Here is a 13,645-nt window from a genome sequence, read left to right as displayed (position 1 = left end):
TAGTGGCTATTTTGAACTTTATTCTTGTTCAAACAGATGCAGTATGAAGCAGTACATAAAGTATTGAATGAAAATGTGTCTGAAACATCTGTGCATTTGGCAAATATTGAATTTATTTCACTTCAGCTGTGGTAAAGTATACAAACACCACGTGAGCGGTCACTACGGGAACCAGAAAGTGTCCGACTTCACGTCTCCGTTTGCAGCTCCTCCCCGCCTGCACGCGGCTACTCTCGCCGATCGCTTACATCCAGCCGCAGCCGATGTCGAACACACCTACTGTGTTTGCTTCAGACGTCATTTTCACGTGACTAGTGACGTAATGATACAAGCTCCGAAGCAGTGGTTCATTGCAAGGCCCGATCGAGTTTGAAGCAAGCTTCGGAGCGTTGGTGTCAGACCTAACATCACTATTTGTGACTGCCATTGTATTTCTGTGAATGGCATTTTACACATTTGTGACTGCTTGTCTGCAGCTTCAGATTCAGAATACAGGTTTGTGACTATTGTCTGCGAGTGCAAATCTCAACATTCAACTTCAGATTTTTATTTTACAGGTTTTCACATTGGAGCTGTGAGTGTAAATGTTCACATACAAGTACGAATATTTATTGTACAAGTTCTCAAATTCACATCTACGTGCTCTCGAGTTTAGCTACTGATTTACCTTCATAAAAACACCACATAGACATATAAACAACATTAAAATCTTGATTTTTTACCACAGAGGGACTTTAACAGAATTTAAATGAGCAACTGTGATGAGAATCATTTGATGTGATTCATACGTCAGATGGAGCTGCCTTACACAGTTTGCTGTTCCTCTGTGAGAGTTCATTATAAACGCCCATGGAGACTCGAGTGTTTATAGAAACACACCTCTGACAGCTGCAGAACATGGACTCGACGAGTAAACAGAGCTCAATTAACGAACTTAAGGAGCAAATTCGCTCTTTGACTGACGAAACTGTAAGTTATTTTTTTTTGTCATATGAAGGAATTAATGCTTAAGTAATTGGGTTGTAATAGTATAGCGCAGTGTATTTAATCAGTGGTCAGTCACCATTCAAAAGTGTTTATTTAATCTTAATACTCTTATTAAGCAAGGGCACATTGGTCAAAAGTGACAGTAAAGACATTTTTTATGTTAAAAAATATTTCTATTTCAAATAAATGCTGTTAGTCTTTCAATATTGATAACAATAAGAAATGTTTCTTCAGCAGCAAAATGAAGATCACGTGACTGAAGACGGGAGTGCTAAAAATTCAGCTTGGCATCACAGGAATAAATTACATTTGAAAATATATTCAAATAGGAAAAAAAATTTAATTGAAATAATATTTCACAATATTACTGTTTTTACTGCCTTTTTGATTAAATAAGTGCAGCCTTTTTTTCAAAAACATAAAAAAAAAGCTTTTGAAAAAAGTCTTACTGACCCCAAATTGTAATAGTAGCCTACTGTATGGTTTGTAAAGGTTGAAACCTCCTGTATCATATCATGTTGACTGTTGATTATAGTGTTAACTGCATTCATTTATATACTGTACAGGTACAGCTGCGGGAACGAAATGAAGTGCTGTTTAGTAAGCTTGACTCGGCCCAGAACAAACTGGGCCAGCAGGCTGCGTCAAAGAGCGACCTGTCTGTCAAACTGGTCCAGTGTGAGGAAGACAAACTGAAGGTAAGAACTGAAACAAGCCTGGAAATATGGGATCTGCCTGATGTCTGCCTATAAAAATGCTGCACACAATATTATTATGTGTATTTGTGTTTTCAGATCTCAAAAGACCTTGTTGATGTGCAGATTGAGGCCAATAAAATGAGAGAGAGGTATGAAGCAGAGATCTTTGACCTGAAAAACATGGTAAGTGCAGTACACACTCATGATCAATGGGCAGATGAAGTGGTCAAATCTCCTTTATTTATACAGCGCTTTAAACGATACAGATATTTTTAAGCAGCTTCACAGTAATAAACAGGGAAATAACAGAATCAGTGTATGAGACTAATTCAGCTGTAAAGCAACTCTAAAAAGACATTAGTGTCATTCAGCTCAAGTCAGTTCAATATTTATTCAGATCAATAACTCAATAACTCTTTTTATGTGAATTTTGGGTTATTGCATAAAAAAGCTGGATGAAAATGCAAAGATGTAGCCTGACGTCATCATACTCAGATTCTAGTCAGAATATGTCAAATGTTGTGGGCGGGGCTAAAAATGCCCATATAAAACATTTGAGGCGTATCATTTTTTATCCAATAAGAAGACATGCACATAAACTATAATGGAAACACATTTACCGAATAAATCCCTTGATGCACAACGTGACCTTGCCTCAACAGAGGATGTGATTGGATAAATTGTCTAACCAGTGGACCAATCGCTAACCTGACTCCGCCAGATGGATTTGCTCCGCATATCCATCTGGAAACCTTCCGTTGAAGTAGTTTTGGTAAGGGGCGAAAATACTGGTTAGCTGATTGGCCTATGTTGGTGATAGACGGGCCAAATCAACCAATCAGATCAACGAAGCATATGACGTACTAACAGAGCGTATCTTTTCCTCTGAGAAAAGCCTCCAGAGCAGTGTTTTGCTCTTCTTTCAGTGAAGAAATACTCTGTAATTCCGATAAAACTTGCTCGATAGCCACGCTGATGCTAGTTTCATCCGCTGAAGCCGACATGTTCTTTAGACTGAACTGACGCGCTTCTCGTTGCGTCACACCTCAACCCGCCTCAAAGCCAACGCTGATTGGACGTTCGTTTGGTGAACTGCTCCCAAATTTTCTTTAACGGAAAGTATCCAGACTGATCTGCGAGTGAAACCTTGAACGCTCGCGAGATCAGGATGGTCTCACGAGGCTAACCAATCGCATCACACATCATCTCAAATGTTGGTTTGATCATTCTGAAATGCCTGTAATGAAATAAAAAGTTCCCAAACATCAGTTTCCGAACTCAAGATAACATGACAGCGTTTATTGTGTTTCGTCTTTTTGTGATGTAAGAAAAAGAGCCACACTGGCTTCCCCGATTGCAGCAACTTCCATTTTTATTACAGATATTTTGTGCCAATTTCCTAGGAAGTGATGATTTTGTTCTCTTGAACACATGGAACATGGAAACGGTGCTTTCTTTGCAAATGTTTTATGCGATATTCCAATTTTGCGCATAAATTAAATTTGCAACTTTGGATGGAAGCATATCTCCTGCCAATGTTGCACAATTTGTCAATTATGAAACAAATTCGATTCAGCTGTAAAGCAGCTCTACATTTATATGTCATGCTCTCTTTCCCAGGTTTTATCTCAGGAGGGAACGGCCTCATCTCTGCAGACGGAGCGTGACCGGCTCAGAAAGGAAGTGTCAGCAGCATCGGCCCGTTCAGAAGTCATTGAGCGGAACGAGCGTGACCTGGCCGAAGAGTACGCAGTGCTAAAGAGCAACTTCCTGTCGTTGAGGAGTGCTTATGAAAGAGAACGCACACACTCCGAAGAGCTCAGCGCCGAGCTGCTCGCCCTCGCACACACACACGACACACTCCTGCAGGAGAGAGAGCGGACGCACAGACACACGCTGGAGGTGGAGAGGGTTCGAGCGCTCATCAGCAGGGCGTCACTGAAGAGAGTCAGCGTGAGGGACACACACACACACACACACGACACACTCCTACAGGGTCAGAGTCAGCGTGAGAGACACACACATGCTCAGCTTTATCAAATACCTACGCTAACAAAGTATGTTTCTTTACAGGGCACTGGATACAATTGAATATAAAAGGCCACACAAATATTGAAGCTCACACTGTAGTTTAAAAGGTTAGTTCACCCAAAATGAAAATAAACACAAATGAAGATCTTTTTGATGAAATCTTGAGACCTTTCTGTCCCTCCATTGACAGTCTACGCAACTGACACTGTCAGTAAAGATTCATATTTTGTAAATAAAGTGTTAATTTATGTTTCTTTGTGTAAACAAAGCACTCACGTTGCTTCATAAAATTGAGGTTAAGTCATTACTTTTATGATGTCTTCACTACCTTTCTGGGGCTTGAAAATGGTAGTTGCGTAGACTGTCAATAGAGAGCCTAATCCCTCCCCTCCGCTTCCGGCTCATGGGACCTTATTTTCGGAAAAAATATGTATGGTAGTCAATGGCGAGAGACAACTTTATCTTTTTATTCCGTCTGAACTGTGCCCTGAATTACACATATGATGTTTGTCAATTTAAAAGATAATTCTGAAAGACAAGAAAGTCGCAGTTTGTCATGAAACAGAAGAGTAACATTTAGTTGTATGTGAAAATCGCTCGATGAACTACATCTCCCGGGAAGCGAAACAACGAGCGAGATCCGCTGCTCGTGTGTGTGCAGTCTGGTACAAAACACTCAGGCGTGACGGCGTAACGTTACGATTATAACGTAAGACTATAGAAACAATGACAGACGTTAGCTTCAGTAAAGTTAGCTTCATTCATTGAGAGAAAATGTGCGCCTTTGGGGTTTGTAGTCTTTGTGATTGCGTATTTTCACAGTCTTATACCTCAACAGTTTCACATCAAACTGCGACTTTCTTGACTTTAAAATGTATCTCTTAAATTGACAAACATCATGTGTGTAATTCAGGGCACAATTCAAACGAGATCAAAATATTTGTTGTCTCTCGCCATTGACTACCATGCAATATTTTTCCGAAATAAGGTCCCGTGGTGGTCGACCGGAAGGGGAGGGGCTTAGGCTCTCTATGGAGGGACAGAAAGCTCTCAAGATTTCATCAAAAAGATCTTCATTTGTGTTTCAAGATGAGCGAAGGTCTTACGGGTTTGGATCGACATGAGGGAGAGTAAATAATGACAGAATTTTCATTTTTGGATGAACTATCCCTTTAATACTTACATTGCATTTAGAGTTGATCTGTGATCTGAACACACACCGAAGTATGAACAGTAATAATAGTGATGCATTGCTTTATCAGATCACACTAACCACTGAAAGGGGAACAACAATATTTCCTAATGAACTTAAAGAAGTTATATTTTTAAATACTCTGTTTTTAATGTCTGTTTTAACAGCTAGAGGAGTTTGAACAGAGCAAGAGCCCACTGGAAAAAAACGTAAGAAAATCATCAGTATATTATTTGTTTCCTAGTATAACAAGTCAATTTTATTTGTATAGCACTTTTCACAATACATAGTTGAAAAGCAGCTTTAAAGGAAATCATGATGTTAATGTTTTTAGTTGCTTATAGTTGCATTTTGCAGATTAGATCTGTGCAATAAGATACTTTACTTTTTGCAATGACATAAACACTTAAGCAGTTGAGATTTGCTATAAAGCATATATCCCTTAACACGAGTATAATATATGAATGCAAATGAAGTTGGATGTACTATATATCCAACTTTAAATATATATTGCTGGGTGATTACTACACAGTTTATATTTTGCGAAAATATATATGATCATGCATCTGAGATTTGCTACATAGTATATATTGCTTTATGTTAGTGTACTGGATGTATGCTTGTAAAATTGTATATAATATATATCCATGTATCCAAATTTAGCTGGGCATTATAGTTTACATTTTGTAACATCTTTTTTGTATAATATTTCTTGTTGTTGTAATATGCCTTTAGATTAGATTAGATTAGAGTTTATTGTCATTCCGGCCATATAGACTGGGTTCATTCATTTCACTAGGTTTGCAATGCAGTTGTACACAGTGTAAAATACAGTAATAATAAATAATACTAGTGATGGAATCAAATTGGATGGTGATCTTGCAGTGATAGCAGCAGTGTGAATGGTTCTCTTGTTATTGCAGTTAGTTAGGCTACTCTTTCTCAGGGAATTGAGGACTGACAGCATGAGGAAAGAAACTGTTGCACAATCTTTTTGTGTTGGCCCTTAAGCCACGCTACCTCTTGTGGGAAGGGAGAATATTTATGATATATCTGTAATATGGTGGTGATTTATGTTTTTCAATGCAGGGAGCGTGGAATAACCTGAGAGATGAGCTAGAAAACCTGAGGAAAAGCTACGAGGGACACCAACAACAACTAGAGGAGAAAGTGTGAGACACACCATGACGTCTGCTGACGTTTGTTCTACAAGCCCCATCTTGGGTTACAAACACTTAATACACATGAAAGCAGGGTCCAAAATGTTCTGTGGTCACTGAAACCACATTTGGATGTAGTCAGAAATACATGTGACCCAATAGACGTGTACAAAAACAAAGGAGCGACTGCGCTAAGGTAACTGTTGAACTGTTGTAAAAGAAAACGTCCTTCTGTCGAAAACATTCGGTAAAGCACAAATACATATTCATGCAAAAGATTACAGACCTTATTCACAGCAGTGCCATCTTTGATTTTTAACAGGAATGAAAGCGAGGCTGTGAGGGAAAGACATTCATGTCTTCAGTTGGTTGTATTGGATTGTTCTGCTGATGAAAAACTGCAAAAAAATATTTCCAAGAAATGTCACTAGAGAAAAAAAAACTCAACATGAGCTGTGGTAAATAATAAGTTATCTAGGAGCTTTATACAGCTTTTTACAATCTACCCCTCTCTGAATAAGGTCCATGTCTGATATGAACATGCAGCAACACAGATCACGTGAAGCACATACTGAAGTTCAGTAAAAACAGGTGCTCAATTAAAATATCAATGAGAACTCGAAACATCTGGTATATTTGGAAGCAACAGCTTGCTGTCACAACATGTTTTTGCTGTTAAAACCGCAGGACGCATGTCAGTGAAAGGGAAAAAAGTGCAAGAGATGCGTTTTTAAAAGTTGAACTTCTTTTAACTTAAGTGCTGCATTTTTACAATGCTGTGTCATGCGCCAGATGCTGCAAAAGATGCAAGACAAAAGCACATCAGTTACAGACGTCCATCTAGCGCGTATTTACATTGAAAAACAATGAAAAATGTGTTCTGTGTGAACGGCCCCAGTGTGCTGATGTAATACGTGATGTAATAAGTGATGTATGTAGCATGCCTGTGTTGTAAACCTAAATCCAAAACTATTAAAAATCATTCTCATTAATTGAAATCAAGCTGAAATAAACAAAATATAAATACTAGATGAAAAACTTAAACTTAAACTTAGAAATGTTGCCTTTGCAACTAATAGAAATAAAATAGTACTACAATTACTGGATATTGAAATGAAAATCATTACTCCAGTCTTCAGTGTCACATGATCCTTCAGAAATCATTCTAATATTCTGAATTGCCGCTCAAGAAACATTTCTTATTATTATCAATGTTGAAAACAGTTGTGTAAAAAAAAAAAAGATTAGAAAGTTCAAAAGATCAACTTTTTCTGAAATAGAAAACGTTTGTAACATTAAACACTACCGTTCAAAAATTTGATGTCAGTAAGAATTTCTTTTTCTGAATTCAGCATGGATGCATTAAATTGATCAAAAGAGACCGTAAATCATTTATTTTACAAAAGCTTTCTATTTCAGATAAATGCTGTTCTTTTGAACTGTCATGTAATAGATAATTCAATTTTTATCAGTACTAGAATATCATATATATAACACTAAAATAATACTTGATTGTAGTCACAAAATCTCCTCGAAATCTGATCTCAAATGATCTTTAATAGCATCTCTCTCACCTGAGCACCTGTGATGAGATTGGCGGAGACGGGTGGTGTGTAAACAGAGTCATTGCCACACTCAAGTCGAGGGTACAATGGTGTCTGCTTAAAGTTTGACCTTGTGAAACCAAACTCTGTGCACCTGCTACATCAGGAGTGATGTGGTGGAGCTTTTATCTTTATGAGTGGGCGATCTTTGATACATGTGGTCACTGGTTTAGTCACGAGACGTGGGCGTGAAGGTCAGCTGATGAGTGTGTGTGTTGTCTTTCTCTCATAGTGTGGCCATGGGCAGAGAACAACAGGAGAATAAGAGAGCCATTCATAACACCCGACACGAGCTATCCCAGCAGTCTGCAGTGAGTACATTATCAGTCACACACAGAAGATGCTGTATATGTGTTTCTGATGACTGATTTGTTCCCGTCTACAAGCAGACACTGATCATATCTCAGCATCAGCTGAAGGAGGCCGAGACTGAGGTCTCTGAACTACAAAATCACCTGAAGGAACTCAACAGAGAGTACAGGGCCCGACTTACACACTATATTCAGGATGTTACAGTATGTGTACATACAAGCCAGCAGGCATTTGGTTAAATGAATGGTGCTTTAAAGTGGCTTTTTGAGTTGTCAAAATTTTGAAATAATTATGTTTTTGAAAGAAGTCTTTCATGCTCACCAAGGCTGAATTTATTTTAGCAGAAATGCAATAAAAACAGTAATATTGTGAAATATTATTTCAATTTCTTTTTAGTTTTCTATTTGAATATATTGTAAAATGTAATTTATTCCTGTGATCAAAGCTGTATTTTCAGCATCATTACTCCAGTCTTCAGTGTCACATGATCCTTCAGAAATCACTCTAATATGATGATTTGCTGCTCAAGAAACATTTATTATTATTATTATTATTATCAATGTTGAAAACAGTTGTACTGCTTAATATTTTTGTGGAAGCCATAATCCATTTTTTTCAGGATTCAATAGAACAGCATTTAAATAGAAATCTTTGTAACATTATAAATGTCTTGATCAATTCAGTGCATCCTTGCTGAATAAAAGCAATCCATTTATTATTTTTATTATTAATCCATAAGTCCCGCCCACTCCACAAATCAGTCAAAACAGCACTTTAAAAATATAATAATCAACTGAAATAGTGTTAATGCAGTTTTTTGCACCTGGCAAAAAAATTATTCAAATATCAATTTCAGCTCAGAATAAGAAAGTTTAATGGTGTGATAAGCAGTGTTAGCTAATCCTTGCTGCAAACATTTGAGTGGTAGTGTATTGCAAGAGTGTTTCGATGTTGTGTGGTTTCTGGGACTGTAGGAGTGTGTAACTGCAGCCGGTGGGGATTTGGGACAGAAGTTGAAGGGGATTGTTGAGTCCATGCTGGAGGAGGTGAAAACATCATATCGCTCCAGAGAGGAACAGCTCACCAAAGCTGCCAAAACATACCGCAAACGCATACAGGGTCTGAGCAATGCCCTTCAACAACTACTCATTGCTTACAGGTGCATGAACATCCACTGAATCACACGCTAAATTTTTTGTGCAGGTTTTGCAAATGTTGTGGTGGCATTTCAGACCCGTGTTAAAAGCAAAACATGCTCTACTACAGTCTAGTTTATCTAATATTTAGATTTTATTTTTTATTTACAAAAATGTTTTTAATACTTTGTTAACGATAATAACCCCGAGCTATCCCTAACATATGTTTTGGATCAAGTTTGATCAGGTTTTTCTAATTATCTGGCGACATTTTCTGACATTTCAGCCCCGTATAAAGAGCAAAGCCTGCTCCCACACACACTAGATCTGATTTGGTCTGATAAGTAGTGTCTCTGTGTCCCAGACTGCAACGTGAGCAGATCCTGGCACTCCCTGAACACGCTTTAGAGGCCGGACCCCCTGAGGCCCACTTCTGTCCCGCGGGGCCCGAACCGAGAGGAGACACTGAGAGAGAGATACACAGACTGAGAGAGGACAAAGCCCGCCTGGAGAGCCAACTGAAACTGGCTCGAGAACAGGTGTGTGTGTGTGTGTGTGTGTGTGTGTGTTATTTAATGGATTAGTTCTGTGACTTGATTATGTGCTTGGTATTTCAGATGGCTGTGTTGTCAGAGTCTTCTCAGAGGTGAGAATCAGTTTAAAATACTGAAGCAATACTGTTTACTGGCTGATTTTATGTGTTGCACTTGGAAATCTGTGCAGGGCTGGACTAACACAAGGGGCCTGGAATGATGTTAAAAAACAGCTCAGAGAAATAACAAACTCCACACAGGTAATTAATACAAAACTGAAACCAGTTAGTCCTGGAACAACATTTCTGTCCAACAGTCAGATTCCAAACCCTGACCATTAACTACCCATAAACTCTGATGCAAATGATTGGTTAATTTGGACCCTGTTCAAGCCCCAACCCCAGCCTTCAGTCTAAGCTGAACCAGTGGTATTTTAGTATTATTTATATACTATTATAGTTTTTTTTATTAATATTTAGAATTAGCTTTGATTTTTATTTTTTCATTTTTCATTTTAATATATATAATTTTTAGTGTGTATATATATATATATATATATATATATATATATATATTACTAATTCGAGTAATATAATTTAATTGATTAATTAGGTTTAATTTATTTTTATTTAACTTTATATTAGATTTTCTCCACTTAGTGCTTTAATTTAAACCTATTTCTGTTTCTAATTCTAATTAATTTGCATGTTTTAGTTCCGTTTTATTTCAATTAACAAAAAGTATTTCATAGTTTTAGTTACCGATAATAACCCTGAGCTGAACCCTAACCCTAAAATCGTACATAAAACAGCGACATTGATCCAGATCATGTCCTATTTGGTGATATAATGGTAATCAAAGTATCTTTCAAACCATATGTGACAGTATAACCCAATTAACCATATCCAATAGCAGCACTCTTATGATCAAACATTAAATATAGCAGTATATTATCTAAGCAAACACAAGTAGCCCCACATATAATTATTACAACAGCTTCACTATCATCACCCTGGTAATCACAGTAATTTCCGGCAGGAATCTCAAGAGAAGGAGCGTGTCCATCTGATCACCAGAGCGACGGTTGCTGAGGAGCAGGTGTCTGAGCTCAAGGAGTATGTGGACAATCACTTGGGCAGGTATTTCAACACACACCTGTGAGAATAAGGAAATGACTTTATAGGTGGTGTGTGGTCTTCAGGTGTGGCGTCTTTGTGCAGGTATAAACTGGAGATTACGCGACTGCGCAGGCTTCTGGGATCACAGGAGGGAAGATCAAATAGTGCACGAGTCCATAAGCCCCGCCCACTCCACAAGTCTTTCAAAAACAGCAGTTATGAAATATAGTGCAGTAATCCATAAGCCCCGCCCACTCCACAAATCAGTCAAAACAGCACTTAGGAAAAAAAAAAAACCATAGGCCCCGCCCACTCCATAAATCAATCAACATTTATGTGATATAGTACATATTACATAAGCTCCACCCACTCTGTAAATCAATCAACAACAGCAGTTGTACGATAATCAACTAAAATGTTTTTTTGCACCTGGCAAAAAAAATATTCAAATATTAATTTCAGCTCAGAATAAGAAAGCGTAATGGTGTGATAAGATTTCCTAAGCAATCATGAGCAGTGTTAGCTAATCAATGAGTACATGTGTTTACCTTACACCAAATTACATTTTATCAGGGAAAAGTTATAAATGGTTTTAGTAACATGTAGATCTTTTGCCTGTTACTTCAATTTTGTTTTGCATGTAAACACCTTTATCATCTGTTTAATAGCTATCTAGTGTGGTCGGTTCATTGATTTGCATGTAAACCCTAAAAACTGGGGGTTTTTGATCATTATCAGCATTTTGTTGTACATGTAAACACTCATTAATGCCGTCATTTGGATTTTTAAGTGCATTTTTACTCACGTTTAATGATAAGCTCAGTGTTTTATTTCAAGAGATTTGGTTATTTGGATTTCCACTTAATTGCTGATTCAGATTAAATAGTTGATATTTGATTATTGCTATTTTGTTATTGATGTGTGCCGCGTTTATAGTTAAATTATCAAAATGAAACAACACAGCGATATATGTCCTGTACTGCTGTGTTTTACTCCTTTAGAACCGCATGCGTGTGTGTGTGTGTGTGTGTGTGTGTGTATGTGATTGAATTTGCTCTTCCTTCCTGAGAAACTATGCGTGGAATGTTTGTAAAGCTTATGTCAATTTTACGGGCTGCGAGAATGAAAGGCCGCTGACAATTAATTGTCTCACGGGTTAAGATTATTTCATTACAGAGCATGTAGTTCACACACATGCTGATCCCTGAGAAACATACAACACTGAGTGACAGACATGATTTTTGGACATGGGTTTCATGAGCAAGTCGTATTAGTGGTTTTCCTTGATAAACAGTTTTAGTGTTGTTAGAATATAAAATTCTTATTTTTATAGTAAATGAAAATGCAAATATATATATATATATATATAGTTAAACGTGGTGAACGAGAACCTATCCAAGTAATTTAAAGTTGGAAATACTGCAGGGCAAACTTGAAAGTATATTACTGGAAAGAAAAAACTGGCACGGATTACCCAGAGAAAGAGAGCGTGGAAAAGACCGAAAGAGAGCGAGCGAGACAGAAAGAGGCTGTGGGCTGGTCAGATAAAGGGAGAGTGTTTGGGAAATGGGCTGCAGACTAAGAGGGTTCGAGCGCCTCTTTATGAGCAGGGGGGAAAAATGGCGATTATGCGTATGGGAAACGGGGTGTAGTGAGTACAGTGGCCCCTGAACCCCTGGGAAACGAGCGGGGAGGGGGCTTCTGGGTACAGAGGGTAATTGGTGGGGGGGTTCGGGGGCTGGCCGGTCGGCCGACTGTGTGCCAGCTCACACTGGGTGGCATCCGCACCGGCACGTTGACATCATGAGAACGTTACACCAGAGAGAACTAGAAAGACAGACAAAGAACAAAGTGGTTTAAATGCGTTACCTCACTGTTTTTGGCAGATTTCAATTTATTGAATTTATTTAGAATTTTATGTATTTTAGATTAAATAATTTAGACTCAAATTTAATTGAAATAATACTGATTTTTATATATATGCTATTAGATTAAATTAATCATATATAATAATACATAATTAATGTAATAAATAATAACAAAGCGACATAGCTTCCTAATATGAACGGGTCAAATATAAGTAAAGAGTTGATCAAAGATAATCAAATGTGCTGCTAAACTATTATATAAATGACCATTAACCAATTGGCAATCTAACCTAAATTCGAGGTCGTGATAAAATGGAGTCAGATCAGTTTCATTGGAACTAAATTATACTTTGCCACGCGGAAAAGACGGTGACGCGCAGAGACCTTCACCCGTTCTATCGGATACCGCCAATGGACCGATTTAGACGTGCTTACAATAATATATGTAAATATTTTAATATTTAAAAGAATATTATAAACAGTAACATTAATAAATATTACAATATTTACATATAAATATTTTTATATTATTTTTTATGTTTCTAATATTATTTTATATTTATATAAACAGTAAAACATCAATATAGTCTAATATAGTAGTTTTCACCATTCTTTACAGCAATCATTCATGAATCATCCAGCTCTAATCGTTTGAGCCCATAGTGACATCGAGATGAACTCGGAATGTGTGTCTGAAACCACGAGCTGTGGGAAAATGTGGAATGCCATGGGATATTCCAGCTGGGTGTCTGTACGTCTCTAACGGGAAGTACTTCACATTTATAAACCTGTGTGTGTGTGTAAGAAGCGCTGCTTTAGTTGTTTGTTTGGTTTTTTTGTCATTTTTAATGCTCGGTTGGTATGTGCCTAATAAACTTTGGCAGCCCGTGTGTGTGTGTGTGTGTGTGTGTGTGTGTAAGTGGACGGGACAAGCCTTGTGAACGGCAGTAATTTATGAGAACGGGCTGGCGGGGGAGAGACGGAGGAAAGAAAAAAAGTGACAAAA

The 13,645-nt window shown here is 37.7% G+C and overlaps 1 protein-coding gene across 1 annotated transcript; it reads left to right on the top strand.

Annotated features, from left to right (window-relative positions):
- Window positions 1-879: 879 nt before the first annotated feature.
- ccdc78 (coiled-coil domain containing 78) lies at window positions 880-11,034 on the top strand. The gene is made up of 14 exons (XM_056269579.1): window positions 880-969; window positions 1,554-1,685; window positions 1,782-1,868; window positions 3,306-3,638; window positions 5,076-5,117; window positions 5,998-6,080; window positions 7,905-7,983; window positions 8,062-8,187; window positions 8,959-9,143; window positions 9,485-9,659; window positions 9,738-9,766; window positions 9,844-9,913; window positions 10,692-10,792; window positions 10,874-11,034. The coding sequence occupies exons 1-14, from the start codon at window positions 898-900 to the stop codon at window positions 10,998-11,000; spliced, it is 1,641 nt and encodes a 546-aa protein (XP_056125554.1). The 5' UTR covers window positions 880-897; the 3' UTR covers window positions 11,001-11,034.
- The last annotated feature ends 2,611 nt before the right edge of the window (window positions 11,035-13,645 follow it).

This window comes from Rhinichthys klamathensis, unplaced genomic scaffold, assembly GCF_029890125.1.
Source record: "Rhinichthys klamathensis goyatoka isolate OS25496 unplaced genomic scaffold, OSU_Roscu_1.1 h1tg000282l_1, whole genome shotgun sequence".
In the NCBI taxonomy this organism is placed as follows: Eukaryota; Metazoa; Chordata; class Actinopteri; order Cypriniformes; family Leuciscidae; genus Rhinichthys; species Rhinichthys klamathensis.
This window is presented reverse-complemented; position numbering and strand designations above follow the sequence as displayed.